The sequence below is a fragment of the Eurytemora carolleeae genome, unplaced genomic scaffold, assembly GCF_000591075.1.
Source record: "Eurytemora carolleeae unplaced genomic scaffold, Eaff_2.0 scaffold71, whole genome shotgun sequence".
NCBI lineage: Eukaryota > Metazoa > Arthropoda > Copepoda > Calanoida > Temoridae > Eurytemora > Eurytemora carolleeae.
In genome coordinates, this window is record NW_019396152.1 from 500,089 (window position 1) to 525,857 (window position 25,769).

General features: G+C 32.9%; 2 protein-coding genes and 1 long non-coding RNA gene across 3 annotated transcripts in view; 1 reads left to right on the plus strand and 2 right to left on the minus strand.

The window, feature by feature from the left end:
• Positions 1 to 2,461: 2,461 nt before the first annotated feature.
• On the minus strand, positions 2,462 to 5,390 carry LOC111696594 (uncharacterized). The gene is made up of 4 exons (XM_023466232.1): positions 5,182 to 5,390; positions 4,566 to 4,719; positions 3,462 to 4,291; positions 2,462 to 2,640 (listed from the first exon to the last, which is right to left on the minus strand). The coding sequence occupies exons 1-4, from the start codon at positions 5,269 to 5,271 to the stop codon at positions 2,530 to 2,532; spliced, it is 1,185 nt and encodes a 394-aa protein (XP_023322000.1). The 5' UTR covers positions 5,272 to 5,390; the 3' UTR covers positions 2,462 to 2,529.
• Positions 5,391 to 11,294: 5,904 nt separating this feature from the next.
• On the plus strand, positions 11,295 to 12,595 carry LOC111696577 (uncharacterized). The gene is made up of 2 exons (XR_002764116.1): positions 11,295 to 11,362; positions 12,368 to 12,595. It is a non-coding gene; the product is annotated as an uncharacterized LOC111696577 (long non-coding RNA).
• Positions 12,596 to 13,843: 1,248 nt separating this feature from the next.
• The window catches only part of LOC111696586 (ligand of Numb protein X 2), a 48,715-nt gene continuing 36,789 nt past the window's right edge, over positions 13,844 to 25,769 (minus strand). Inside the window, exons 10-22 of the mRNA XM_023466225.1 lie at positions 25,468 to 25,515; positions 24,879 to 25,034; positions 24,348 to 24,396; positions 22,698 to 22,873; positions 21,820 to 21,924; positions 21,246 to 21,601; positions 20,238 to 20,364; positions 18,678 to 18,737; positions 18,454 to 18,513; positions 16,821 to 16,924; positions 15,236 to 15,347; positions 15,030 to 15,136; positions 13,844 to 14,847 (exon numbers count right to left, since the gene is read on the minus strand). Of these exons, the coding sequence (XP_023321993.1) occupies positions 14,805 to 14,847; positions 15,030 to 15,136; positions 15,236 to 15,347; positions 16,821 to 16,924; positions 18,454 to 18,513; positions 18,678 to 18,737; positions 20,238 to 20,364; positions 21,246 to 21,601; positions 21,820 to 21,924; positions 22,698 to 22,873; positions 24,348 to 24,396; positions 24,879 to 25,034; positions 25,468 to 25,515 (1,503 nt within the window). The 3' untranslated portion in view covers positions 13,844 to 14,804. The remainder of the gene's footprint in view (positions 14,848 to 15,029; positions 15,137 to 15,235; positions 15,348 to 16,820; positions 16,925 to 18,453; positions 18,514 to 18,677; positions 18,738 to 20,237; positions 20,365 to 21,245; positions 21,602 to 21,819; positions 21,925 to 22,697; positions 22,874 to 24,347; positions 24,397 to 24,878; positions 25,035 to 25,467; positions 25,516 to 25,769) is intronic.

A 25,769-nucleotide genomic window follows, 5' to 3' on the forward strand; every position in this document is an offset into this window, starting at 1 on the left:
TCCAATAATTCAATAATATAATGATGCACACAATGTTTGAATCAAGTATGAATTAGATATCAATCTATATAATTTTGAAAACTGATTATTTTCAATTGTGGATTCCCGACAAAAGTGCCCATTTCTACTGCCGAAAAACATCTAGTGATTGCCAGAATTGAGCACTTTCAAGCCAAGAAAAGTAATATCTTCAACATTTTTTAACAGTGATCAAATAAAGGTTTCAAGGATACGGTTGTGCAGTATCGTTAATTTCCGTCTTTGCATGGAGGGTCACTTGAAATTACGCTTACATTCCCTTTAAAGGGGGCGTGTGTAAATTGGGCATATAACTCTTTAAAGGGTCACTTGGATTCAAGTTAACGGTCCCATAAAGCTCGGAAGGATTACATATTAGATTCAGCACGTGATGACTCACGGGCTGCCGCAGTACATTTGAATTTCCGAGCCGGGTCAACCTGTCCGGTCCCAGTGTGTACTGTACCTAGATTTATGGACAGGACAAGCCGGTGCAACAAGGTTGACACGGTCAAGGTTGAATTTACTTTTACTAAAAGGGCAGAAGTGCGTGGACTGATGATTTATATTAAAGAATCTTAACATTTAAGTTTTAATATTTTTAACGGTCTCTACTCACTTTAACACTAAACACACAGAACACCTTCTTTCTCTTGTAAGAGAATTGAACTGAAAACTTTAGAATTGGATACCGGTCGTTTAATCTAAAAATCCACTGTGGACACTTTTGATTTCAGCTCAATCCGCTCTTTTTCCCTCTTTTTGGATTTTGACCCATGAAAGTTCTCTTATTAAATATGAGACAAAAAAAATTTCGCGGCTTCTGATTGGATCTTTGAGATTTTGCATACACCACTCTGATTGGTTGATTTTCATAAACTTTACTGGATACAAACCTAAAGATTAAAAAATCTTAAGATTAACAGGAAAAGGAGATCAAGTATTGTAAAGCTTTTAGCTCTGTTGATATTAATGAGTTTAATCCTAGACAAGATTATAGATATCATGCTTACATAGGTTCATCGTGCCGTTGTAATATATTATGTATAAAGATGAGCATTGTATTTGGGTGTTTTTAATATCAAGAGCTGCTTCAATAGAATGTTAGTGTTAACAATAATTCAACATGATATTCTTGTTTTAACCTAAATTTTCTCTGATATTCACCAAAACTATCTATGTAAAATGTTGATCAAAGCTGTTTAACAAATCGTTTTCATTTAGGTTTGAGCCTAATACACCTGTATTCTGTTAGAGTAAAGCGTTTGCATAATCTAACATGAAACTTAAAAAAATAACATCTCTTCAAAAAAACAAATCGTAAAAACTAAATATTTAAAAACAAACTATTAAAACTATACCCACCTCTATGCACATTATACACATATAAATTACACCTACTCAATTCGATCTATAAATGAGAATTCAATTCATTCTGTGAATGAGAATTCAATTCATTCTGTGAATGAGAATTCAATTCAATCTGTGAATGAGAATTCAATTCAATCTGTGAATTAGAATTCAATTCAATCTATAAATGAGAATTCAATTCAATCTATGAATGAGAATTCAATTCAATCATGAACGAGAAATTAATTCAATCTATAAATGAGAATTCAATTCAACCTATGAAAGAGAATTCAAATCAACAATCGGCGCGGCCTTTAAAAGTGCTTTTTTCAAGCATTGATTGATTTCCAACATATTTGTAAAATCTACATTTTTCTTTGCAACTTTTTTTCAATGTTGACCGGCCATGAACCTTCCCCCTGGGGTCATGCAAGATAACAGAAAAAATTTTATTTCTATTGTCGTACTATACTTACACAAGGATCTCACTGCAACAAATTTAAGCTAGAAGGCTGAGATCATATGGTTAATTTTGTCATTTTGCCATTTATTGAGTACAAACCAAAGGGAATAGAATATATATTAGAGTGGAATTTAAACAATCCCTCGGTTTAAATTTTGTCAGTCCCTTTCAGCCTGAAAGGGAGTTCAAAGTGTACAAATCATGCAAATGTTCACAAATTATATGCAGTAGAGTACATTAATACAGTATGTTCCCTAGACTTTCCATTTTAATTTCGATTTTTCAAAGCTTTTAAATAAACTTTATAAAATTAATTAGGTGAATAAAAAACATCATTTGATTTAAAGTTATAACGGAAAATCATCGTTTGTAAAGTGAAAGGCATAGAGTCTATGTGAAATGATCATTGGTCAATTATGAAACCAGCCTATTTCATAATTTGGTTTTCTTTTAATATTAATTTTAGATTTTCTAAAAAATGATGTTCCAGGGCCCAAAAGGTTATAGAGCACAAATATGTGAAGTACACCTGCAGTATGGAAACAGTACAGTTTAACACTTTTTTCTAATAAATTCAACTCTAAGATATATTCTATTATATTTGGTACAAACAGACAAACAAGCCCCATATATACATATATAGAAGATATATTTCATAAAAATTGATAAATTCAGACTTTTCTAGAAGATTCCCTCCGTCAGTTTTTACTTGCCAATGCTTTGAGACGGTCAGCTTGTTCATCAGTTAGTTCATAGATCTTCTTTACTTCATCTATACTAGTCACAGGTTCCATAGATTTGATTTCATGCTAAACAAGTTTTATATGAACATACATAGATTAATAAAATACAGATAGAACACTAGATGTCGTATTTCAAGATTTAGGGTTTTTTCGCTTACAATAACCCTAAAGCAGAGGCCCAAAGGAGTTCCGTGCAGGCAGCATTGAATTACAAGACAGAGAGAAAGAGCTTGCGATTAACTCCTTTGGGCCTCGGTCTCCGGGTTATTGTGAACGAAAACCCCTTAAATCTTGAAAAGACGACATATAGTTTTATCTGTTATGTTATTTGTCTGTGTGAAAATAAAACAATGATGTCTTTAAAAAACTACATAAGGATTTAAGTTTGCAGAATAATTTTTTCTTTATTCTTTTAAGTTGTGAAAGATTAAGATTCAAGTTATATACTGATGGCATAGTGAGAATCAGAAAATGGAGAATTATGAAGACGACATTTAAGCATTCTTAAAGTATGTTTTGATGTTTTTACAAAGAAATAAGTTTTACTGATAGCTTATGAATCCCTTTTAAAAGTGAAATACCTGTGCTTTGTGCACACTGCACAATTGCTGTGTTTCATGTTTATTAGATTTTTAAAAATTATAATTTGAATCCAAAGTCGTCTTCCGTTCCCACAGTTTTTTTTTTGTTCTTATAGTACTTTTAGGGATAGCTATTGTTTTTAACTATTTTTAAAATTCGTTATCAAGTAAATATTATTAAGTTGCCTTATAAATTGTATCATTGGCTTAATTAAGCAAACCAAAAAGAATAACAAATTTACATTTAATTTATTCTCTTTATCCCCCAAGGAAAGGAAAATATATTTATCTTAAAGATAGTCTTACCTTAGATAGAACTTCCTGTTGACTTTTAACTTCATGTTTTCTTAATACTTCCTTCTTACTTTTCACTTCTTGCATACTCTTTACTTCATTGATAGATTTGATACCATTCATTTGTCTCACTTCTTCCATACTTTTAACCTCTAGCATTCGCTTGACCTCGCCCAACTTTTTTATTCTTTCTGCCCGTGCAAGCTTATGCTTTGCTTTTACTTGCTCTATACCCTTCAATCTGGCCAGACCTCTGGAATATTCATCATCAAGAAGCTTGTTAATCTTATCCTCCTTTTCAATATCCCTCTCTATAGGTTCCAATAGACCTTCAGGTTTACCTGAATACGGTTGGGCGGCAGCGCTTACGGGAGCCTTTTCTGAATATCCCCTTGGAGCTGCAACGGGTGTGACGGCAGGAAGTTTAGGTTCTGCTGGTAAACTGGGCAGAGGGTCGGAGGAATAATCCTCTCCATCAGATTTTCCAGAATAGCCTACCACTGGCGATCCATCTAATCCTTCTTGTTTAATAAACATCTTAGCTTTCTCACTGTCAAGAGGAATCAAGTTGGCTATCTCCTGGATTGATTTGATTTCCTTAATGTCTTTAACTTCTTGTTTACTAGTTATAGGTGTCATACTCAGGACTTCTTGCATTCCGGTAATGGGCTGTATGCTTTTGATTTCTTCAGCCCGAGCAAGTTCTTGTACATTTACCACCGGCTCAATTCTTTTGACGGTTTGTGTGTTTTCTATTGATTTAATATTTGACACTGGTTGTACACCAGATATATACTTGTCAGAGCTTTCTGGTACTTCAATATCAGAACTGTAGTCATCCCCTACACAATACACATACAGTTACAATATAAGAATATAAAATATGAAATGTGGATAACCTAGGATAACATTTAGTTAAGTAAACTTGTAAAATGCGGATATCCTAGGATAACATTAAGTTAAGTAAACTTGTAAAATGTGGATATCCTAGTATAACATTAAGTTAAGTAAACTTGTAAAATAACAAATTAATTTATTTTCTTTTTGATGCAATAGTTTTTAGTCTTTTAAAACTAGTTACAAACCATTTATTCATTTTTTTTAAAAATTATTTACCATTCGTTCCCACTTCTTCAGAGCCAGTTGCCTTTTCTGAAGATTGTTCTTCATAACCTTTGACAGGCTCATCTTCAATTGACACAGACTCCCATAGCTCATCATTGTGTGGAACACCTACAGCAGCCAACTCATCTTTTAGTTCAGCTAGGTACTGGACAAAATAGTTGGCATGAAGGTAAAAAAAACATTATTCTTTAACATTTATTCTCTCAAAGCAATCAAAATTTCAATCAAATTCCACTACTTCAGTTACAATTATTCAGAACAGACAACTATTTCCATAGTTAAAGCGGGATTCATGGGACTTTTGGATTATTAGAATTTAAATTTGTCCAACCATGGATTTCAAGTTAAACATATGCAAATTACAGCTCATTTGAGATTACGTTCACGATATACTATCAGAACCGTTGGCGTTCTTTCCTTTTATCAGAATGTGAACCACCGTACTTCAAGCAGTATATCGTGGTCTGCATGTAAACATATGCGGAACTTACTTTAGAGAAATAAATCATCCCACAAGGAAAGTTAAACTGCCTTTTAAAATCAGATAATGAGGAGGTCCGGTTTTTGTGGCCGTAAATATACAGTGTGAATAATGAATAAGCTTTACCTTTGAATTCAATGGATCTGGCATCCCCAGGGAGAAGGGAAGAAGAATGAGTGCTCCGGTTAGAATACTCCATATTCCTGGTCTACACATACTAGATATTCTACTGGAGGAGGAGCTGGAGTCCTATATCCCAGATACCTGATCTACACTAGCCATACACAATACAGTATTGTTATATTTAGCATTTTTCATTCATCATAAACAATTGGTATTCAGCCACAGCTCCTTGACAAGACATAGAACTAGATTCAGAGTCTTTAGTTTCTGATATATGATATAGTGGAAAAGGTAGGGCCGGGCAAAGAATGTTCTTAAATTTTAGGGGAAAATTGTCTTGTCTTCTTCTCCTTCGTACCAAATAAACTGGTTAATTTCGTTAAAAACAGATGAATTGTTATTTTAATAATTAATAACCAACTGTTAATTGATTGCAGTAAATTAACTTACTAATACAACCAGAAAGGGGTCCTCCAAAATGATTATTGCTTTATGGGAATTCGAATCAAAGATTAATTATAGACCAACCAAAGACTAACCATGTATATTGTATACACTAACCATATATAATCCTAAATATAGCGCCAAGCAAGCTAAACGTAACTTTTTTACTATAAAATTGAAAGTTCAATTTTAGGGTTAGCTGAAAGGGACTGAGCTTTTGTAACTAACACTAAATTTCTAACCCCTATATTATTGCAACTCAATGTTGTGGACCTTTGGTATTTTACGCTATTAGTTCTGTTGAATCAATATAGCCTGAGTTTAACATATCAAGGTTGCAAAAATATAGAAAAAAACTCAATTCCTTTCTGATAATTGTTTTTTGAATCAAAGTGCAAAAAATCTGAATCTAGGCCGCAATTAATATCAAGAAGACAGCGTATCTTTAATTAGCCCTCAATAAAAAATTGTTATTTTTAGTGGGACATTATTTAATCTTAAAGAAACTGCTTGAAAAGTAAATAATTCTGATAATTTTTCCATGGTTTTCCTGCAATAGAATTGCGTAAGTCAGCAAACCACGATTGAAAAAAATCAGTTTTCAAAATGATGAACATCGTACCTAAGTTATACTTGATCAGACAAAGCTTTCAATGGTACAATTGTAAATCTGAGAGGCCACTTAGAATAGAGAAATTTTTACTTAAATTCAAAAATGTATTATATTAAAAGAATACACTGTTACAATATACAAAACTTTCTAATCATATTAAAATTCACAATTCTATTAGTTCTAGGTACATGAATCCTAAACTTTTCTTTTGAAGTGTGATAACAAGAGTCTTGATAGTGTGTTAAAACGAAAAGAACTCGACTGTCCTTGTAAAGAGAATGCATATTAAGATTTGTTTACAAAACAGATTGAATATCTGATTGATGAATAACTGTTTATATTATTATAAACTTCAACAAATATCCACCTTCATTCTCTAATTCGTACATCTAACAAGACACAAGCTCAACATACAAATATTTTAGTTTTCTAATGTTTATGCAGCTTAAAGATGGCACACTGAAACTGTTGATTTGTCTTTAAATGATTTTTATGTGTTATTTAAAACTAGGCCTGATAAAAAATCTAGTACAGTGGTCAATATATATACCAATATACAGGGTGTCCCAATAAACATGGGAACTCGATATCGTCTTTTTAAATAATTCTTTGATTTAGTATAGTGATGCCTACTGAGAAAGTGTAATCTGTAAGATTTTCGTCTGCTATGTTTGCAATTTGTTTGTTTATGTTTTGACTGCACAAGGGTGTACATAGTAAAACAAGAAAATTGCAGTATACAAACAGAGTAAACTTGTCAGTCTTCACTGTTCATCTTGCGGAGACATTATAGACACATCTTTACAGCCATTTACTGTTTTCATAAAATAAACTCTAGCAGACATAATAATATTATGGTTTTATAAATTAGGTTTTACAATGCTAATTCATAACAAAGACGATATCGGATTCGTCACTGAATTCCCATGTTTATTGGGACACCCTGTAATATAAAGGACATTTAAGTGAAGCTTTGCTTACTTTCCAGCTTGCATGTACACAATGGAAAGCTGTGAACCAAAAGGGGAAAGTTTTTTTTTAGATATTATTGTTTTATGACATAAAATTGTGTAACTTTAAATGAGTAAACATGAAGAAATTTAGGTTTATCTATTAGTTTATATTTTTGAGATATTTAACCATAGATAAATAAATAAACATAGATAGCTTATGTACGCAAAATCACCAAAAGTTGTACAGTCCGCGAACTCATACTTCTAGGAGTCAAAGTGTACTTCAATGATAAGCGGGGTGGTTTGGTGTTTTAATGGATTTCATAATAGAGTGTAAAATAACTCCGGGAATGGAACTATTTGAACAACAATATTTCACTGAGAAATATAACATATTGACGAGAACTGAAGAAGGACATGAGAAGGACTAAACTAACTTAAATTTCTCTCTACAGAACTCATGTACATCACAAGTACTCAATGGCATAAGAACAGCCAATGTTCACAACCGACCTAGTTAATCTATATAACAGGAATATCTTTAAAACATCTCTTTACACTTATATCTTTCAAGATGAAAAATGTCGTCTTATGCGCAATCTAATGTATTTAACCCTGATATGACAGCTAGTTGGATAAAATATGCAGTACCCACTTTGATGACATCAAGTGTACTGCATATGTACTTCATATCGATCGTGCTTACATTCAGGGTATATATGTCACACAATTTATTTAAGAAACTTAACAGTTAATTTCGAATATAAAGCCATATAATTTTGAAAATATAATTTTTATAGCAAAGATTATTTGCCCGTCAAACTCACTGCTTCCCTTTGTTTACATGCAAGCTGGAAAGAAAGCAAAGCTGAACTTTAATGTCGTCTGTATTATATTGGTAAATAGACTGACCACTGTATAAATTGTATCATTAAAAAGTCTAGCCCTTTTTATGAGCGTTTAAGGGGCCAAGGGGCCATCTGCAATGCAACCTATATTATATTGTAAAAAAAAGAAGAAGTGATAAAAGAATTAAAAGACATTCTTTTTTTAGTAATCTTATACGTATAGTGAGAACCAGAAAACAATGAAATGAGAAGACGACAGTATAACAATAATTAAGTGTATTTAATATTGATACAAAGCAAATAGTTTAACTAGACAACTTTTAAATCACTAATTTACACTTACCAAAGTTATAACTTGATTCTAAAAGTCGTCTTCCTACTACAGAGTTTTCTGGTTATTCATATTTCATATTTTTATTCAACTACAAAGCACGAGATAATACAAATAAAAAAATTACAATTTACTATGTAGTTTGGACCCGCCTAACCAGAGTAGGTTGTGTTAACTGGTTGGCCCGCTATAAACGAATGAGAGTTATCATCATAGTTTTTACTTCTCCCAGGAGGGGGGGGAGGGCTTAGCCTCCACCATAGGCCCCCTCTTGTATATGTATACGTATCTAAAAAATTACCCTGTAGAAAAGAATATTTTCAATCTTTTAACTCAAATTGTACAAAATCAAATAAAAAAAAAAATCTAATTTAAAAGAAGACATTCAAAAACAAAAAAAATCGCTCTGCAGTTCCCAAACCATTAACTAAGATTGGTAAGAGAGTGAAAAATGTAATTCTTTGGATTCAAATCCCAGTGATCTAAATTAAGTTTCACAAATTTTTTTTTATATGCGGACTGTAAAGGTTTGGCAAAGATTCGAAGCCAATTAAAACCATGAATTTAAGAAAATACTGAAGAGATTCGTACAGTCGTCTATGAAGTCTCTCTCATACTGGTTGAATTTATTTAAAACTTACAAAAATAAAAATAAAATTAAACTAAAATTAAAAACATTACAACTAATCCAAGATAAAGGTCAGACGTCTATTAGTTGTGTCCATCCATAGACTATATATATATATATATTTATACAGGGTGTCCCACATCAAACTAGACCACGTCAATGGGTCTAAATTATGATTTGGGGGACAAATCAGAAAATTTAAGAAGAAAAGAAGAATGAATCATTTTGAAAAAATTAATAAAATTTTTTTGCAGAAAATGATAGATTTTTCGAGTATTATGTGCGTATTCAGGTGTTAAAGATTGGAGATAATCTAATATGATATGGGACGCTCTGTATATAAGATAATAAGTAAATATTATTCTTTATTCATCTTTTTTCATCTTATTTTCATATTTTTTCATCTTTTGAAAAAAATTATGTTTTATACTTTATGTTGTAACATTGTTTTTACTTGTGGGTAACTCAGGTCGACAGCTGTGGTCTGTTTCAAAGATGGTCCAATAGTAGAAGATAATGCATTAGGAATGTATCCGAATATTGTACACTTGAACATGACGTCATCATGGCTGCAGAATTGGTTTTGAATTAAAGGGAGTGACCGGCTATGTATGGGAGTTGAGCTGAGTATGCAGTATTGTGGAATAATTCTTTAGGATTCATTTAAGAGACATATAAAACGATTTAAAGATCTATATTTACTGAGTTTGAGTGCAAAGTCGACGTTCAAATTGTGAATATGGGTGGGTAAATTTTCAGAATCGGGTTTTTTAAATTTATTAATTATAACGACGCCAAAAAATGTAAACAAAATTATACAGTATTAGAATATATATAATCAATATGTAAGGCCAACAATTCATGTATGCAGCCTCATTATTTGTCATGCAGTGCCTACATGGCAGTTTGTTTACATGCTTTATAATTATACAAAATGGGATCAAATAGAGCTTTTGTGAGGGGGGGGGGGGCGTAACGCGTAGTTTAAATAAAAAAGTCAACCCCCCCCCCCCCATTAACCTTAATTTCTAGGGTTAAAAAAGTTAATTAATTCATTAAGTCCTTAAGAATCTGCGTGGAGTCTAAGTAAACTAAAAACAGTTGTGCAAAATGTCTGCGAAAATCTTGTTTGCAAATCTCAGTTGCAAAGCTGAGGCCGGCTGAGTACATTGCACTCAGCTGTATGCAATCTATATAGCAGTGTTGCATGAAGGGGGTATGGGGATTCAGCCCCCCCCCTCCACCCCGGATAAGAAAAACTACAGTCCTTAGGGGAAATCAAGACTCCAACTAAGCGTATCGGAAAGATTAAAAAGGTCAAGCCCCCCCTGGACGTATTCCCGAATACACTCCTGCATGATATTTGGAACACTGTTAGACAAGACTAGACGGTAGTACCTCATTTCTTGTGATACAGTTTAGATACAGTAAATACATTTTGTCTAGCTATAACGTTTTGATTTTATTTCGTTTAGCTGTAGAAAGTTCATAATCTAGTTGTGTTTAGTTATTTTGTGTTCGAAGAAAGCTATAGATCATTTCTGAATCAGTTTTCTTATACTTTTCCAGTTCTAAGAATTCAGAGTTATAAATCATTAGTAATAACAAAATTTGAAGAATTAGAGAAAGAAGTGTTTGGTTATTTGTTATTTAAAGTTCTAGTTCTTCTATACAGTTATATCCGGTATTTATTCAAGTTCACACTCTTATTCCAGGACTGCAGCGAATTCAATCGATTGTTAGGTTACAAATAAATGAAGCATAATATACAGAGTGTCACACGTAACATTACAGTTAAGAGACGTCGTGAAGGTCGTCTTTTATCATTTGCGAAATTTACTCGTCTTAATTCAAATATCAAAGACGATCGTCAAGTCGTCTCTTAGAGTTCAAACAAGAATATATTTCCTATTTATAAGATATGGCATCAAATTGTGTTCGCTGAAAATACGATTTTTAACTGTGTAAGAAATGTAGATTCAAAGAGTTTTCAGGAATTTTTCATGCAGACCTATTTTTGAACTTGACCTTTTCATTGAAAAATGTATTGTGTAAAAATGTTTAATTTTACAATTTTAATAATGAATATTAATTAATATATATTAATATAATAAAAGGGCAAGGAATGACACTGAGGGGAAATTGTGCACGTAAATAAAACGTATTTTTTGTCTGAATCTTATATCAGAATTCTGATTTGATGGGTTCTATAAGTATACAAAAGAAATATATTGCTTAAAGTATTAAAAAAGGGATTGAAAAAAAAACATAAAACTCTTGCAAATTAATCTTATTTTTTTCAGAGATTTAAATGAAATATTAGTTAACAATCTGAAGGAAAATGGAGCAAGCCGGACAAGAAGAAAGGTCATAATTTATTTGTTCATATGATCTTTCAACTTGAATATAAGATAAAAAACAAACATAGTATCTCTACATATAGTTCTTTTTAGTTCACCTTATACCTTTCAGATCTGTGTGTAGTGTCTATACCTAGTCCTCGTAGTCCTTTGTGTCTGTTGTCTATATATCTCTACATATAGTTCTTTGTAGTCCTCCTTATACCTTTCAGATCTGTGTAGTGTCTATACCTAGTCCTCGTAGTCCACCTTATACCTTTCAGATCTGTATAGTGTCTATACATAGTCCTCGTAGTCCACCTTATACCTTTCAGATCTGTATAGTGTCTATACATAGTCCTCGTAGTCCTTTGTGTCTGTTGTCTACATATCTCTACATATAGTTCTTTGTAGTTCACCTTATACCTTTCAGATCTGTGTAGTGTCTATACATAGTCCTCGTAGTCCTTTGTGTCTGTTGTCTACATATCTCTACATATAGCTCTTTGTAGTCCACCTTATACCTTAAAGATCTGTTTAGTGTCTATACCTAGTCCTCGTAGTCCTTTGTGTCTGTTGTCTACATATCTCTACATATAGCTCTTTTTAGTCCACCTTATACCTTAAAGATCTGTTTAGTGTCTATACCTAGTCCTCGTAGTCCTTTGTGTCTGTTGTCTAGATATCTCTACATATAGCTCTTTGTAGTCCACCTTATACCTTACAGATCTGTTTAGTGTCTATACCTAGTCCTCGGGGTCCTTTGTGTCTGTTATCTACATATCTCTACTTATAGATCTTAGTAGTCTACCTTATACCTTACAGGTCTGTGTAGTGTCTATACCTAGTCCTCGTAGTCCTCGAAACCCCCCCCCCCCCCCTCAATAAAAAAGATAATGAAAAGTTCCATAATTATGATTAGTTTAGAGAGAGATCGGTTTAGCTCGTTAGTCTACCTCTATAGTTGCATCCCATAATGATGTTCTATATTATGTCGTAGTATAAAGGAATTTTAAAACTGTTCTTGATTTAGCGAGAGGAGAACTGCTGCATGTTGCTGCTGTCTGGAATGCTGCTCCGATGCCTGCTGCTTAATAGTTTGCTGTGCAAATTTTTACGAAATAATAATATCATGTTTGGAGTGCATATCATTTTGTAGTAATCAAAACTGATGTGACATAAACTACAATACATATGTTATTAACTTTCACTGAATGTTGTCAAAAATGTATAAATAAATATAGGAATGAGAAGATCCATATTTAAACTCGTCTTTGATTTCCGAACACTATTAAATGATAAAGCTTTAAAAAAAATTCGCCCGTTTCCTGAAAAAGCAGTGCTGAGGCCGAATTTAAAGAATTTAAGCCGCGGCTCAAACATGGTTGGTTCCACTTAAAATCGTATTTAATGTTTTTGGGGGATTTGAGACACGGCTCAAATTCATTAAATTCGGACTCTGAACTTCTGTTAATTTTTTATAACTAGATTTGAATAATTTGTATTTTACGTAATAAATCTGAATCTCTACACTCTACACGAACTTAAAATTTCTAAAATGGCTGACCGCATTTAGGAAACCCAAGACTAGATCATTTCATGTTAATTTCTCTTTGATCTGAGCCCGAATTTAAAGAATTTGAGCCGCGGCTCAAGTATGTTACTGGTGTCACTTAAAATTGTATTTAATAATTCAAAATTTAAGTCGACGCTCAATTAAAACCGATTTTTTGCAGATTTGAGACACGTCTCATATTCATTAAATTCGTGTTTTAACTTAAAAATACGCCTCATTATAACTAAAATATGAAAAAATGTTACCCAGTAAAAATAACTGAAAGAATTATAAAGAAGTAGTTAGATGAATATGAGAGAGAATTGAAGTGATATAATTTACTCGAAAACGTGTTCTTTTTTAATTTTCTGATAAGTCCCTTTAATCTCAATACAAGAGCCTCAATACCGATTTAATTTGATGTGGGACTCCCTGCAGTTCACGATTTCGTTTATTGTTACTTTAAATTACCAAATAAAAGAAAAAAGATTATGACAATTTTTCCGCTTCATATTGATAACCACCGTACTGCAGTGCATACAGCTCAATATAATAATTAACAATTTCCTTAAAATAAATATCAACCTCAGAACCTAATAATTCCACATACACACACTGACCTTTCCTAACCTTTACGGGCCATACACTTATTTCTCTTCTTAAAGTAAAAATGAGCAGTTTCATATAAATACTGTTTATTTGGATAATTTTTCGGATTTTCTTCAAAGTGTATTATTTTGTACATACATCTGCAAAAACGCAGAAAAAAAACGGAATTTTGTATAGAAAAGAAAAATGTATACGCATATCAACAAAAACGAGTTGACAAAGAAAAGGGAAGAGAATATGTAAGTGCATTGTCATTTATTAGTTTTTTTTTGGTAATCTAGGAAAGAGACTTCCTTGTAAAATTACAATGTAGTCTCAACACTGTATTAACTTTTAAGCCACAAGTAAAGTGTTTAAACTATACTTTATAGATATAATCAAACTGCGTACATTAAAGAACTTCAAATAATTTAGAATCAAAACAAACAATATCGTGACCCCAAATTTGAATATATACTTTTATTTGTCTTCAAGAAAATAAAGATATAATAGCTGTAATCTAAGGAAGACAAAGAGTTGATAAAAAGGACAGGGAGGGTGAAAAGAATAAGAACAAGGATAGGATGAATATGAAGGGAATAATGGGAAGATATGGAAATAGGTCGGGGAAGATAGGATGGATATGAAAATAGGTCGGGGAAGATAGGATGGATGTGAAAATATGACGGGGAAGATAGGATGGATTTAAAGATAGGTCGGGGAAGATAGGATGGATATGAAGATAGGATGGATATGAAGATAGGATGGATATGAAGATAGGATGGATATGAAGATAGGATGGATATGAAGATAGGATTGATATGAAGATAGGATGGATATGAAGATAGGATGGATATGAAGATAGGATTGATATGAAGATAGGATGGCTATGAAGATAGGTTGGATGTGAAGATAGGACGGGAAAGATAGGATGGATATGAAGATAGGATGGATATGAAGATAGGACGGGGAAGATAGGATGGATATGAAGATAGGATGGATATGAAGATAGGACCGGGAAGATAGGATGGATATGAAGATAGGATGGATATGAAGATAGGATGGATATGAAGATAGGTCGGGGAAGATAGGATGGATATGAAGGATAAGTATAGAGCAGATATGTCAAAGCGAGTGTAAACGTATCACAGGGTTAATTTCTTTCTTAAATAAAATTGATAACAGATCAATTAATAAATTCACAGGTTAAGGATCTTTAGCAATAGCCTTTTGGCACGTTTCTAACAGCAAAGTACATGGTACAGACTATATATGATATGTACTTGAGTCCTCCTGTTCATGTGATTTGTACAGGACTAGTAAATTTCTATAGCTCTGTTCCCATCCAGCTCACAACCTCCATCACAACCCTAAGTATAAAGTCTTAAACTTTTGGTTAAAAGCAAAAATAATTCTTAAAATCTTAAATCTTAACAATTCAGTTTAAAAGCACATCGCCACTCCTTATTTTGGCAAGCAAAAAGCTCAAGTGCGCGTCCAAACTTTTCTAAAACTTATAAAACATTAACAGCTGTTAAACTAAAACTGTTACCTAGTACTCGTCTGTTTAAGCATTGTGACAGCTGTGGAGTGAGTGACTGTTTCTAAACTGTGACCATCAACTGTCAATAATCTGTCTCCGCATTTCAGTTTTCCATCCTGAGAAAAATTTAGCATGATCTACACGATTCAAAATATCAGAAATGTACAAAAAATCCAATTCTTTTCAGCGTCATTTTTTGTGTTGATTATAAATACCTTGGCTGCCGGACTGTATGGTACAACAAAGAGTACATGAACCGGTTCTGTCCGGTCCGCGCCCGGGTCTGCCCCGCCTACAATACTGAAACCCCAGCTCGTACCGTCACGCCTAATCAAGAAATAAAATGTTAATTTAAAATAAAATGGACACGAACGTGATAAGATCAAGCTTCTCAACAATCCCCAATTTTAATCCTTTATCTTAGCACACTTAAAGGGAGTGTTCACGAAAAATGAAAGGGGGTATAGGCTTAATGCGATAAAAAAGCGCTTTTGATCGCTACTAATCTTACTTCTATCTGTTGCGTCTATAAGGAGAAAATTGATAAAGACGTCTCATACCGAAGAGCGTAGCGCCCATACAAATTGAGGAAGTTGGAACATACGACTTAGACCGTAACAAAATCAAATTAATATCAAACAAATCATTCAGATATTACAACCTATAGTCATCGATTATCTTTCGCCACATTTGTATATATTTAATATTTTATACTAGTTTTGATTTTGTTTTTTTAAATAATATTTAGCTTACAACTTGTTTTCGAACATTCCTGGAAAATATGAAAATGTCGTCTTCATTACCAAAAATCCTCGAAACAGGAATAAACGTTTTTGTAAGTAACTCTCGGATCATAACAATTAAAACATATTATGAAAAATCAACTATATATAAATGGGCGAAAGATAATCGATGACTATAGGTTGTAATATCTGAATGATTTGTTTGAAATTAAATTGATTTTTTTACGGTCTAAGTCGTATGTTGAAATTTTCTCAATTTGTATGGACGCCATGTTATTCGGTATGAGACGTCTTTAACAATTTTCTCCTAATAGACGCAACAGATAGAATTAAGATTAGTGGCGATCAAAAGCGCTTTTTTATCGCATTTAGCCTATACCCCCTTTCACTTTTCGCGAACACTCCCTTTAATGTGAACCTTTTTATGCTTTAACCTATTAGTTAAACTAAATTAACGTTGGAAATACTAAAGGATTACAATCTGGAGCATACTCAGAAATTTGTCCATTTTAATACAGGGTGTCCCACATCAAATTAGACCGCGTCAATGGGTCTAAATTACGATTTGGGGGACAAATCAGAAAATTTAAGAAGAATGAATCATTTTGAAAAATTTAATAAGGCTAATCGAATTTTTTTTTGCAGAAATTCTAGATTTTTTTAGTATAATGTGCGTATTCAGGTGTTAAAGATTGGAGATAATCTAATATGATATGGGACACTCAATATTTTATTACTGATTCAGGGGGTGTGGAGCCCAAACGGCCCCCGTCCCCATCCCCCTTACAACATGCAGCATGTTGAAAACTATAGGGATAATCAAATCAAATCAAATCATGTGTTTAGGGAGTCCTACTATCCACTTCTCAAACTCTGATGTATTGTACAGAGGGTTTCGGTAAATTAGAAAATTGCATTTTTGTACAGCGGACATCAGACGTTATTACAAAATGCATGTTGCAAACTATAGGGATAAATATGAAAACGTCCTTGTGATTTATTGAGAAACACGAGTTTGAGGCAAGTAATCTGTAGTTCCGTTGTTTAAAAAAATCACCTGTGGAGAATCACAGTTTTAGGATACTGAAGAGATCTTGGTAAACGTTGCCAATACATCCAGCTTGGGATAAAGTTGGAAGCTCCAAAACTAGTTTCCGGTCCCTAACATCATTCAGAAATTGTTTTTTATTATTGAAAACCCTTGAAATAGCAGTTTTTGAATGAGAAATGTAGCAACCCGCCAGCCATGTAAAGATAGCAATGCACGATTTACAACTTTACCCTTGAAACCTAAAGCTGATAAAAGATGTGGAAAATAACGTCGGTTTTCTGAATAGAAAAAAGTTTAATTCTGTTAATTTCACTATTTTTTTTTAAAAGCAAGAAATGCGGAAGTCACTTTTACAGAGAAAACACAAATACAGATGAAAAGTTTAAATAAACAAAAACATGCATTTCTAATTTAGACTTGATCAGGCAAAGCTTTTTTGGGTTCCATTGTATCTCGATTTTCAGACATTGCAATCTTAGCATGGAGGGTCACAAGAGTTTAAGCTTTTAGTTCCTTTAAGGTACAGACAGGGTTATCTATGAATAGCTGAAATTAACAAATTCAACAACTTCCTAAACACTTATCTTGATTAGAAGGAAATGATAAAAATGATCATATATTTGCATATCGGACATTCCACTCCTTTAATGATGGGTCACATAATAGCCGTTAAAAAAAATATTCTTCTGAAAAATTGCCAAAAATTGTGAAAAAATGTAGATTTTTTCTAATAGATTTTTTTAACTTTAAAAAACAATTAGGTGGTTTTTAAGCCAAATCTTAAATTTAAGATCATTTGGTCTACACTCTACAGTCTTTAAAATCTTTAAAGATCTATCACAAAATTTGCTAATAAACCCTTATTTTTATCTAGAAGAATATAAGAATTCCAAATATTTAGTCAAACATGTTCTGATGAACAGTTTTTTTTTCGTTTTTCAAAAATCTAATTGGGTTGCCAATATTTTGCATACTGTAAAACATAATAGAAATGGAATTTTTTTTTCTGTAAATTCTTATATATTTTTTCATGTCCAACTCTGGCACTAAAAGCCATATGTTAAAAAAATGATTACAAAGGATGCCTAAATGTACACAAAGGGGGGGGGGAGGGATTGTCCATAAACCCCCTTAATTCTGGAAAACCTCCAACCTTTTGCATTGACTTTCAGTGTTATTACATATACTTATAATAAAGAATCATCAAATATTTATTTCTAATTATCATTATTATTATTTATTTATTTTGTTGTACATGTATCCATTTCAATTTTAAAATACAATCAAACATATTCCCCCCTCCATTCTGTCCGGCCCTCCAATAATAGAAAAAATGGAGGGTTGGGTCGATAAACAGAGAGGTTCATAAAACAGGAAGACGACTTCTAGAGTGAAGTGATGATTTTATATAGTCCAATGAAAATGAAGCACTGCAGTTGTGCAATTTTATCTAAATAGTTAATTTTCAAGTATAGTTCCTTATAATTTAATGGTTGAATCCCTTAAAGGTTATATTTACCGTTGGTTCAAATATTTCTGTAAGTAAAAAACAACAGTTAAGCCGCCTTAAGCACATGAATTAGAATTTGAGTTGTTCATGGAAGTCTCGTGGGTCAAAAATAAAAATAAAAAATCTTACATCCATGGCAACCAGGACTACACTGTTCATACTGATAGTTGCCTTCAGAGTTGCTACAGCCTAAACAATATATTATTCTATGAAGGAAGAATATTTATTTCTAGTAAGGTTTGGTTAAGCATATAGATGAACGGATTTAAACGTAACGGAAAGTTTCCCAGGCCTACCCTGGACAAGCTAAAGTCCAGGAAGAACTGTAGGTAGACATGTATTTATATCTTTACCTGAGCATGGGTCAACCCATCCAAACTAGAATCATTGACACGAAGCAATAGATCTCCTTTCTAAACAGAAAAATGAATTTAAAGAGGCCTTTGTTGAAGTTTCAAGTGAACCTACATTTAAAGCAGCGTTCCTTTAAACCTTTTTCTGATTAATAATTTTGAAGATATTTTTCTAGCTTGAAAATTATTTGTTTCCGACAAATTCCTTCATTGTTTCTAAAGCACAGAAAAAAATAATAATTTAAAGACACCAGAAAATAATGAATTCGTATCCTAGAATCTTGACCAGGCAAAGGTGTGAATCTATAAATATTTTTAAGAATTATTTTCTCCTCAAAGAAAGTTTAGCTCCAATATATATTACTAGCCTGATAGCGCCCATCTTCTAAATTAATTGTGAACATGTTCTTTTTGTGTACATCGTAAAACAAAACAAAAATAATTCGCGGATTTTCAAAATTTTCAAAAATTTAATGAAGATCTAATTTTGATTGAGACAAATATTTGAAATTTTGATCATTCATAAACCTTCCCTGTGGTCACGTGATGTCCCACAAAAAATTTGGGCCCGATCTGTTCAACCGTTTTCACGTTTATTGGATACAAACAAACAGACAGACAGACAGACAGACAAGCCAAATTTATATATAGAAGAAATTTAGCACGAAGCGCAAACAAGTTTAACTTGTTTACAATAAGGTAAAATTTGAATTTAGTAATAGCTAGAACAAACGTGATAAATCTGCAAAGCGAGGTCCAATTTTTCATCCCAAAACCTACCCAGTGCCAAGAACCCACAATTATTCTTAATCTTTCTTTAGAGTCCCAAGCTAGTAATTATATACAGAGTCCCAAGCTAGTAATTATAAACAGAGTCCCAAGCTAGTAATTATAAACTGAGTCCCAAGCTAGTAATTATAAACAGAATACAATTAAAAATAATGATGATTCTGTATTTGTATTCTAATTAAATATTTGACACTGTAATCAAAGTATAAAAAAAACATTATTTCTATCATTGTAATTACAATGAATTACTATTGATATTTCTTTATCTTAATGAGAATTGAGGGAATTGAGGGCCTTTGCTCAGCAAGAAAATGAATAACAAGGATAACATTTTCAACAAATCAATCCCGACAAAAGTTTTTTTTCTTTTTACCCCCCTCCCCCATCCCAATTCTTTTATTTATTTTTGTAATAATCAGAACGTTAACAAGAGGCCGAATTTAAAGAATTTGAGCGGCGGCTTAAATTTAAGCCGCGGCTCAAATATAGTTGGTTTCACTTAAAATTATATTCAATGTTTTAAGATTTAAGCCGGTTCTTAATTGAAACCGGTTTTTGACGGATTTAAGACGCGGCTCAAATTCATTAAATTCGGCTTTTAAAATTAGTTTATAAATGACAATTTTGAAAAAGCTAAGTATCCGTAAAAATTATATGTTACCTTACAAAATTTCCTCAAAAAATGTGAAATCTTTGAATACTCGACAAAATATTGTTTTGTTCTTTTAAATACGCATTTTTTCTATTTAGTTTTTTTTATTAATTATTTACCTTTAATTGTTTTGATTTGCCTATACAGCCGTGAGGATGTATGTTTGCAATGTAAATGGGCGTGTCCCCCTCGTTACTTCCTATCCCGCCTCCAATCCTCATACCGAGGGACTCACGGTTATTTTTCCTAAACAATTTTTTTGGGTGGTTAAAGAGAATATTTACGAAATTTTAATGGTTTTAAAGGTATTTTATTCCATCCAATGTTTCTGTACGTTAAAGGTACTGCAGAAGTGATTGTATGTAAGCCTCTATTTAAAGAATTTTATGCTGGATTTTTTAAATTGATAATTTTGTCTTGGAGTTTCTCTTTACGAGGAAACATCTGAAAGATTTAGAAAATTTACAGAAATGATCTTTAAAGTCGTCGTAAAATAATGTTTGTTTCAATGTAACGTGTTTGTTCCGAGTAAAAAACATGAATCTCGGCCTCAACAATATGTGAAGGTTATTGGTGTACATAAGTATTAGCATTAGATACGCAATTTTTAACAAGTAATTGTTTTTCGATGAAATATAAAGCCCTATTTCTTGAATTAAACTAAGTCGGAGAATGATAAGACTCCTACGTGTTTTCAAAACTTATCTCATGATATAAAACTTGAACAACTTGCATAATTTTATAATAATGAAATTCCTTTTCTTTAAACTTTTTATCATTGTTACTTTAAGTTTTGCTAAAATTCATTATTTCTTAAAACAAAAAATTTAGAATAAAAATACAACCTTCATTTTACGAGGTGTGTACTGTGTACACTGTTTATTGAAGAAATATTGCTTTAAATGGATTACTTACCTATTTGAAAAAAGGAAATAAGTGCATACTTAGTACTTACTCGTTATTTACAAAAAAGACATATATGGGTCTTCTCGCCAAGTTAATAAAATGCACATATTTAATTTGTACAAAAGCCACAGAACTGTGCTTCTTTTTAAGTATTTAAAGTATTTTTAAAAAATTCTCTTTATTATGATAATTTTCTAATTGTATGTTTGGGTCAACTTTACCTGATAGTTATGGTTTTCTGGGTCAACTGTGCTCCTTCTATCCGCAGCGCTTTCTTTAGAAATTGTGCCATACTTTCACCATTGGAGTCCTGCTCCTTAGGTTCTCTAGGAACTGGAGGAAGGTCCCTAGGGAGCCCAGGGTCCCTAATATTAATCGGAATATCTCTGGAAGAATCTCTGATATGAATTGAATCTCTGGGTAAGGGAAGAGGATCTCTAGAAGTATCTCCTCCGAGGGGTTCAGAGATCTGAGGAGCTCCAGGTCCGTACAGAGCAGGAGGATTTGAACCGTGCATACTTCTCCGGTGCTCAGTTCTAGACCCTGATTTGGTTCGGTGTCTCCGCTTATCCCGAACCTAGAATGTTCAGTCATTATTTGGCTGTTCTGAAACTTCATTTACTCCAAAAACTACAAGACTTCAAGAAATCCAAAAAATACAAGAACTACAGGAACTACAGGAACTACAAGAACTACAAGAACTACAAGAACTACAAGAACTACAAGAACTACAGGAACTACAAGAACTGCAAAAGCTACAAGAACTCCAAGAACTACAAGAACTACAAGAACTACCTGTGGTTCAGCTTTAGCTCCCGCTGTCTCTAGATTAGGATTGATATTGAAGGATTTAAGAGACGATGTTGGGGTTTCCAGTTCCTCCATACTTGCACTCTTATTCTAATAAGTAAGTAAGTAAGTAAGTAAGTAAGTAAGTAAGTAAGTAAGTAAGTAAGTAAGTAAGTAAGTAAGTAAGTAAGTAAATAATTAAGTAAGAAAGTAAGTAAGTAAGTAAGAAATTTATTTACAAGGTAAAACAAACAAAAAAATTTAAAATTAGGTGTTCGAAAAGGAAATATTTAAAACCCCCTAAAAATAAAGGTTGTGGAAATATTTCCCCCCAAAATCTTAAAAAGCGAAAAATAGAAATAGAAATGATTTACCAGGAATGGATAAAATATTTCTTAAATTATTCTTTTCCCATTCCCCTTATTGGAATTAGATCTTGTAAACAGATTAGTCTAATAATATAGTGTCTACTTAGGGCTAAAAATAAACTTCTGGAGAAAACAAAGAGTAAATTATGCATTAAGCTGGCGCTGTTTTGTATGGTTTTACAACATTCCATAAAGGGACTGCAGACATTATTTCAAGTGACCTCCAGGATTTATTACTACTCCACTAGCATGAATTGATGCCAATGTTTTGGTTTCTTTAATTATTAATTTCATTTGTGGGTTCTCTGCATTTTTTGTTTATTAGAAGCAATGGAGAAACTTACAGAGATAACACTTCTCGATTCTGAAAACGACGGTATCTTCCACATTTATGATCAGATTAAGGTTTCAAGGGTACCGTTGAAAACCGGGCATTGCCATCTTTGCATGGAGGGTTACTTGAAATTACGTTGACATTCCGTATAAAACTCTAAATTAATTGCCAAGAATAAAAACCTTGAATTCTCGAGCCTCTAAACGTTTTCTATCAATGGTCTCGTATATCGCCAAATAGTCCTCCCCCTCCGGAACATCGTAAAAGGGCTCAGCTAGCATATCATCGGAGGAGGTGAGGAGATCCCTCCCTCCTCCTCTTCCTTCCCCACCATCATACTCATCCTCATCTCCATCATCTAGTTCAACACACAAATCAATATCCTCGATCATGGAAAATCTAAGTTAAACGAAAGAAATATCAAGAGATTCAAATTTTTAAAGAGTATTAAGGACGTAGTAATGTGATACGAGTATGTAATAATTGAATATGGAGTATGTAGTATGTAGTAAACAATATTGAAATTTACTAGTCTTTATGATTGATTTGAAGTATTGACTCTAACTTCGTGGGACTTCTGTTTTTTTCCTTTGGGACTCCCGTGGGGACTTTACTATAACATTTCGGTGGGATCTTGCATTGGGACCCATGTGGGACCTTGATTTGTGACTCCCGTGGTATCTTGGTTTGGAGCTCCCGTTGGTATCTTACTTTTGGAATCACGTTGGATCTTGCTTTGGGACTCCCGTGGGATCTTGCTTTGGGACTCTAGTGGGATCTTACTTTTGGCCTCCCGTGGGATCTCACTTTGGGACTCCCGTGGTATTTTTCTTTGGGACTCCAGTAGGATCTTGCTGTTGGACTCTCATGGGATCTTACTTTGGGATCTTACTTCGTGACTAGCGTATAACTCAGTACTCACTCTTATGGGGTTTATTTTGACCCTTGTAGGTTTTACTTTCAGAATCCCGTTGGTTTTTACTTGTTACCTCTTGTTGGGTTTACTTTGGGACTCCCGTGGATTTTTACTGAAGGACTCACTGAGTTCTTACTTTTTAAACTACCTGGGGGTTCTTTGTAAAAATAAGAAAATCTGACCATCAATCTTTTCTGCATAAAAAAATATCTTTAAATTTATTTTTAGATGTTGTTCTATTAATTCTCTTTGTACGGTAATGCGAGGGTCGAATAACAGCTATAATAATCTAGTCTATTGGAAAAATATGAAAATGTAATAATGATATCCTATATCAAGATTCAGGAATAGATCCTGTAAATAACATCTCGGCTTATTACACTACAGCACAGGGTTTTGAATAGTGAATACCCACGCTGCATACATATTACATACATTCATAAAGCGTACATGCATTATGCATAACTTTATTTATGAAAGGGATAGAGGGGGGCTTAGGAATGTTCTTAAGTACTCTGAATATCACAAAAACTTTTTATTTTCGTGAACATTTTACATTTTTCTGGATATTTACTTTTTAAAGCTTATTTTTAGCTTTCGGTTTTAAGAAGTAATTGGCTAAATTTTCTTTGTTTTTGAATGAAATGTGGCAACCCTTGGACCACTGTGATCTCATGAAGGTTAGATGAACATGAAAATTGAGAGAAAATCATAAAACTTTTTAAAAACATTACTCTTCAATTTTATTTTTAACTTTTCAATGTTGAACACACAAGTTTTGGAGATTCGAAATTCTTTGAAAGTTGAACAAAATATTGAAAAATCTATGATCAGTAAATCCTAAAATATATGTAGATAAAAGAATAAAATGAGAAAAATATTTTTCTAAAATGGCTGAATTAATTGCTTTGTGTTCCTGTAAAGCTTTGTCTGAATTCACTGCCAGTATCTGTATCTGACTCACCCTACAACGAAAATCATAAAAATGAAGGTATTCAACATTTTCTGTCGGTATGTCATACACAACATTACCTTTGTCCGTCATTTGCAATTAGTCTCATTTTGTTCACTATTGTCCAATTACTTGTCTACAGCTTGTCTTTTCTTGGTCGTTAGGTTTCGTAATCTGTCGGTAATCTGTCGTTTGTCTGTCGTTTGTCTGTCGTTTGTCTGTCGTTTGTCTGTCGTTTGTCTGTCGTTTGTCTGACGCTTGTCTGACGCTTGTCTGACGCTTGTCTGACGCTTGTCTGACGCTTGTCTGACGCTTGTCTGACGCTTGTCTGACGTTTGTCTGACGTTTGTCTGACGTTTGTCTGACGTTTGTCTGACGTTTGTCTGACGTTTGTCTGGCGCTTGTGTCGTTTGTCTATTGTTTTCTCTCGTTTATGGTCCTGTTCTATCACCTATAATAAAGTCTTTGGTATTCCTTTAGTTTTTCCCAAATTACCTTCGAGTATGGAACTGGGGCGGATTTAGATCTAGTATGAGAGAGCTGAACACCCGGATGAGATTGTGGACCCGGATATCCGGATTGAGAACTTTCGTGCCCGGATCCGTTTTCACCCACCTCTGCTGCTACACCATCCGGTTCATCAATTGCAGGCTAAAACGTGGTAATAATATATTTTTTAATTTGTTGAAAATTTCTTCTCAATAAACTCCCAATAAAGGAAAAACTAAAACTATATAAAAGAAATTCTTTTTTTATGGAGTTTTTCTTCTTCAATATTTTTTATATATGGTATCAACACGATATTTTCAAACCTTAATTTAGTTTACTTAATGATTGATGAGTGCATTTGAAGCATCAAATGTTTACATTGCGTGAACACATATTTTTTTCCTTTTTGCATTTATTCGAATCCCTAGATTAGCTGGTTTGTAGCAATATTTTGGTTGCGTAAGTACACGTTAATATTATTAAATTTACCCATCAAAAGCTTACTCAAACTTCTGCAAGAAAACTTGACATTCTGTAGAGTCTAGAGATTCCTTTCATGTTTTTGATTTAATAATTTATATTTTAAGAATTTTACCTTTTGAGTTTTTTTCCGAGCCACCACCAGTACAACCTTCTCATTGTTCTACAGAATACAAACATTATTTAAAATTTTAAAAATATCAAATATATTTAAAAGGGACTGTTTGTATAATTCCATGTGACCCTTTATTTACAGAGTAACATAATCATAATATCAATTTGAAAATTCTCAATTGTAATTTCTGTAAAAAGGTGGTTTACAGATTTATGCCACTCAAACAATTGATGAAATTATCAGAATTAAAAACCTTTTTAAGATACAAAAAAGACAACTTTGAGATTCCTCTAATGGGACTG

Excerpts from the sequence above, each read along its gene's own strand:
- LOC111696594 (XM_023466232.1), bottom strand. The coding sequence starts at position 5,271 with ATGTGTAGACCAGGAATATGGAGTATTCTAACCGGAGCACTCATTCTT. Across the intron at positions 4,720-5,181 it reads CAGATCCATTGAATTCAAAG|TACCTAGCTGAACTAAAAGA; the intron begins GTAAAGCTTATT and ends TATTTTGTCCAG. Across the intron at positions 2,641-3,461 it reads AACAGGAAGTTCTATCTAAG|CATGAAATCAAATCTATGGA; the intron begins GTAAGACTATCT and ends AAACTTGTTTAG.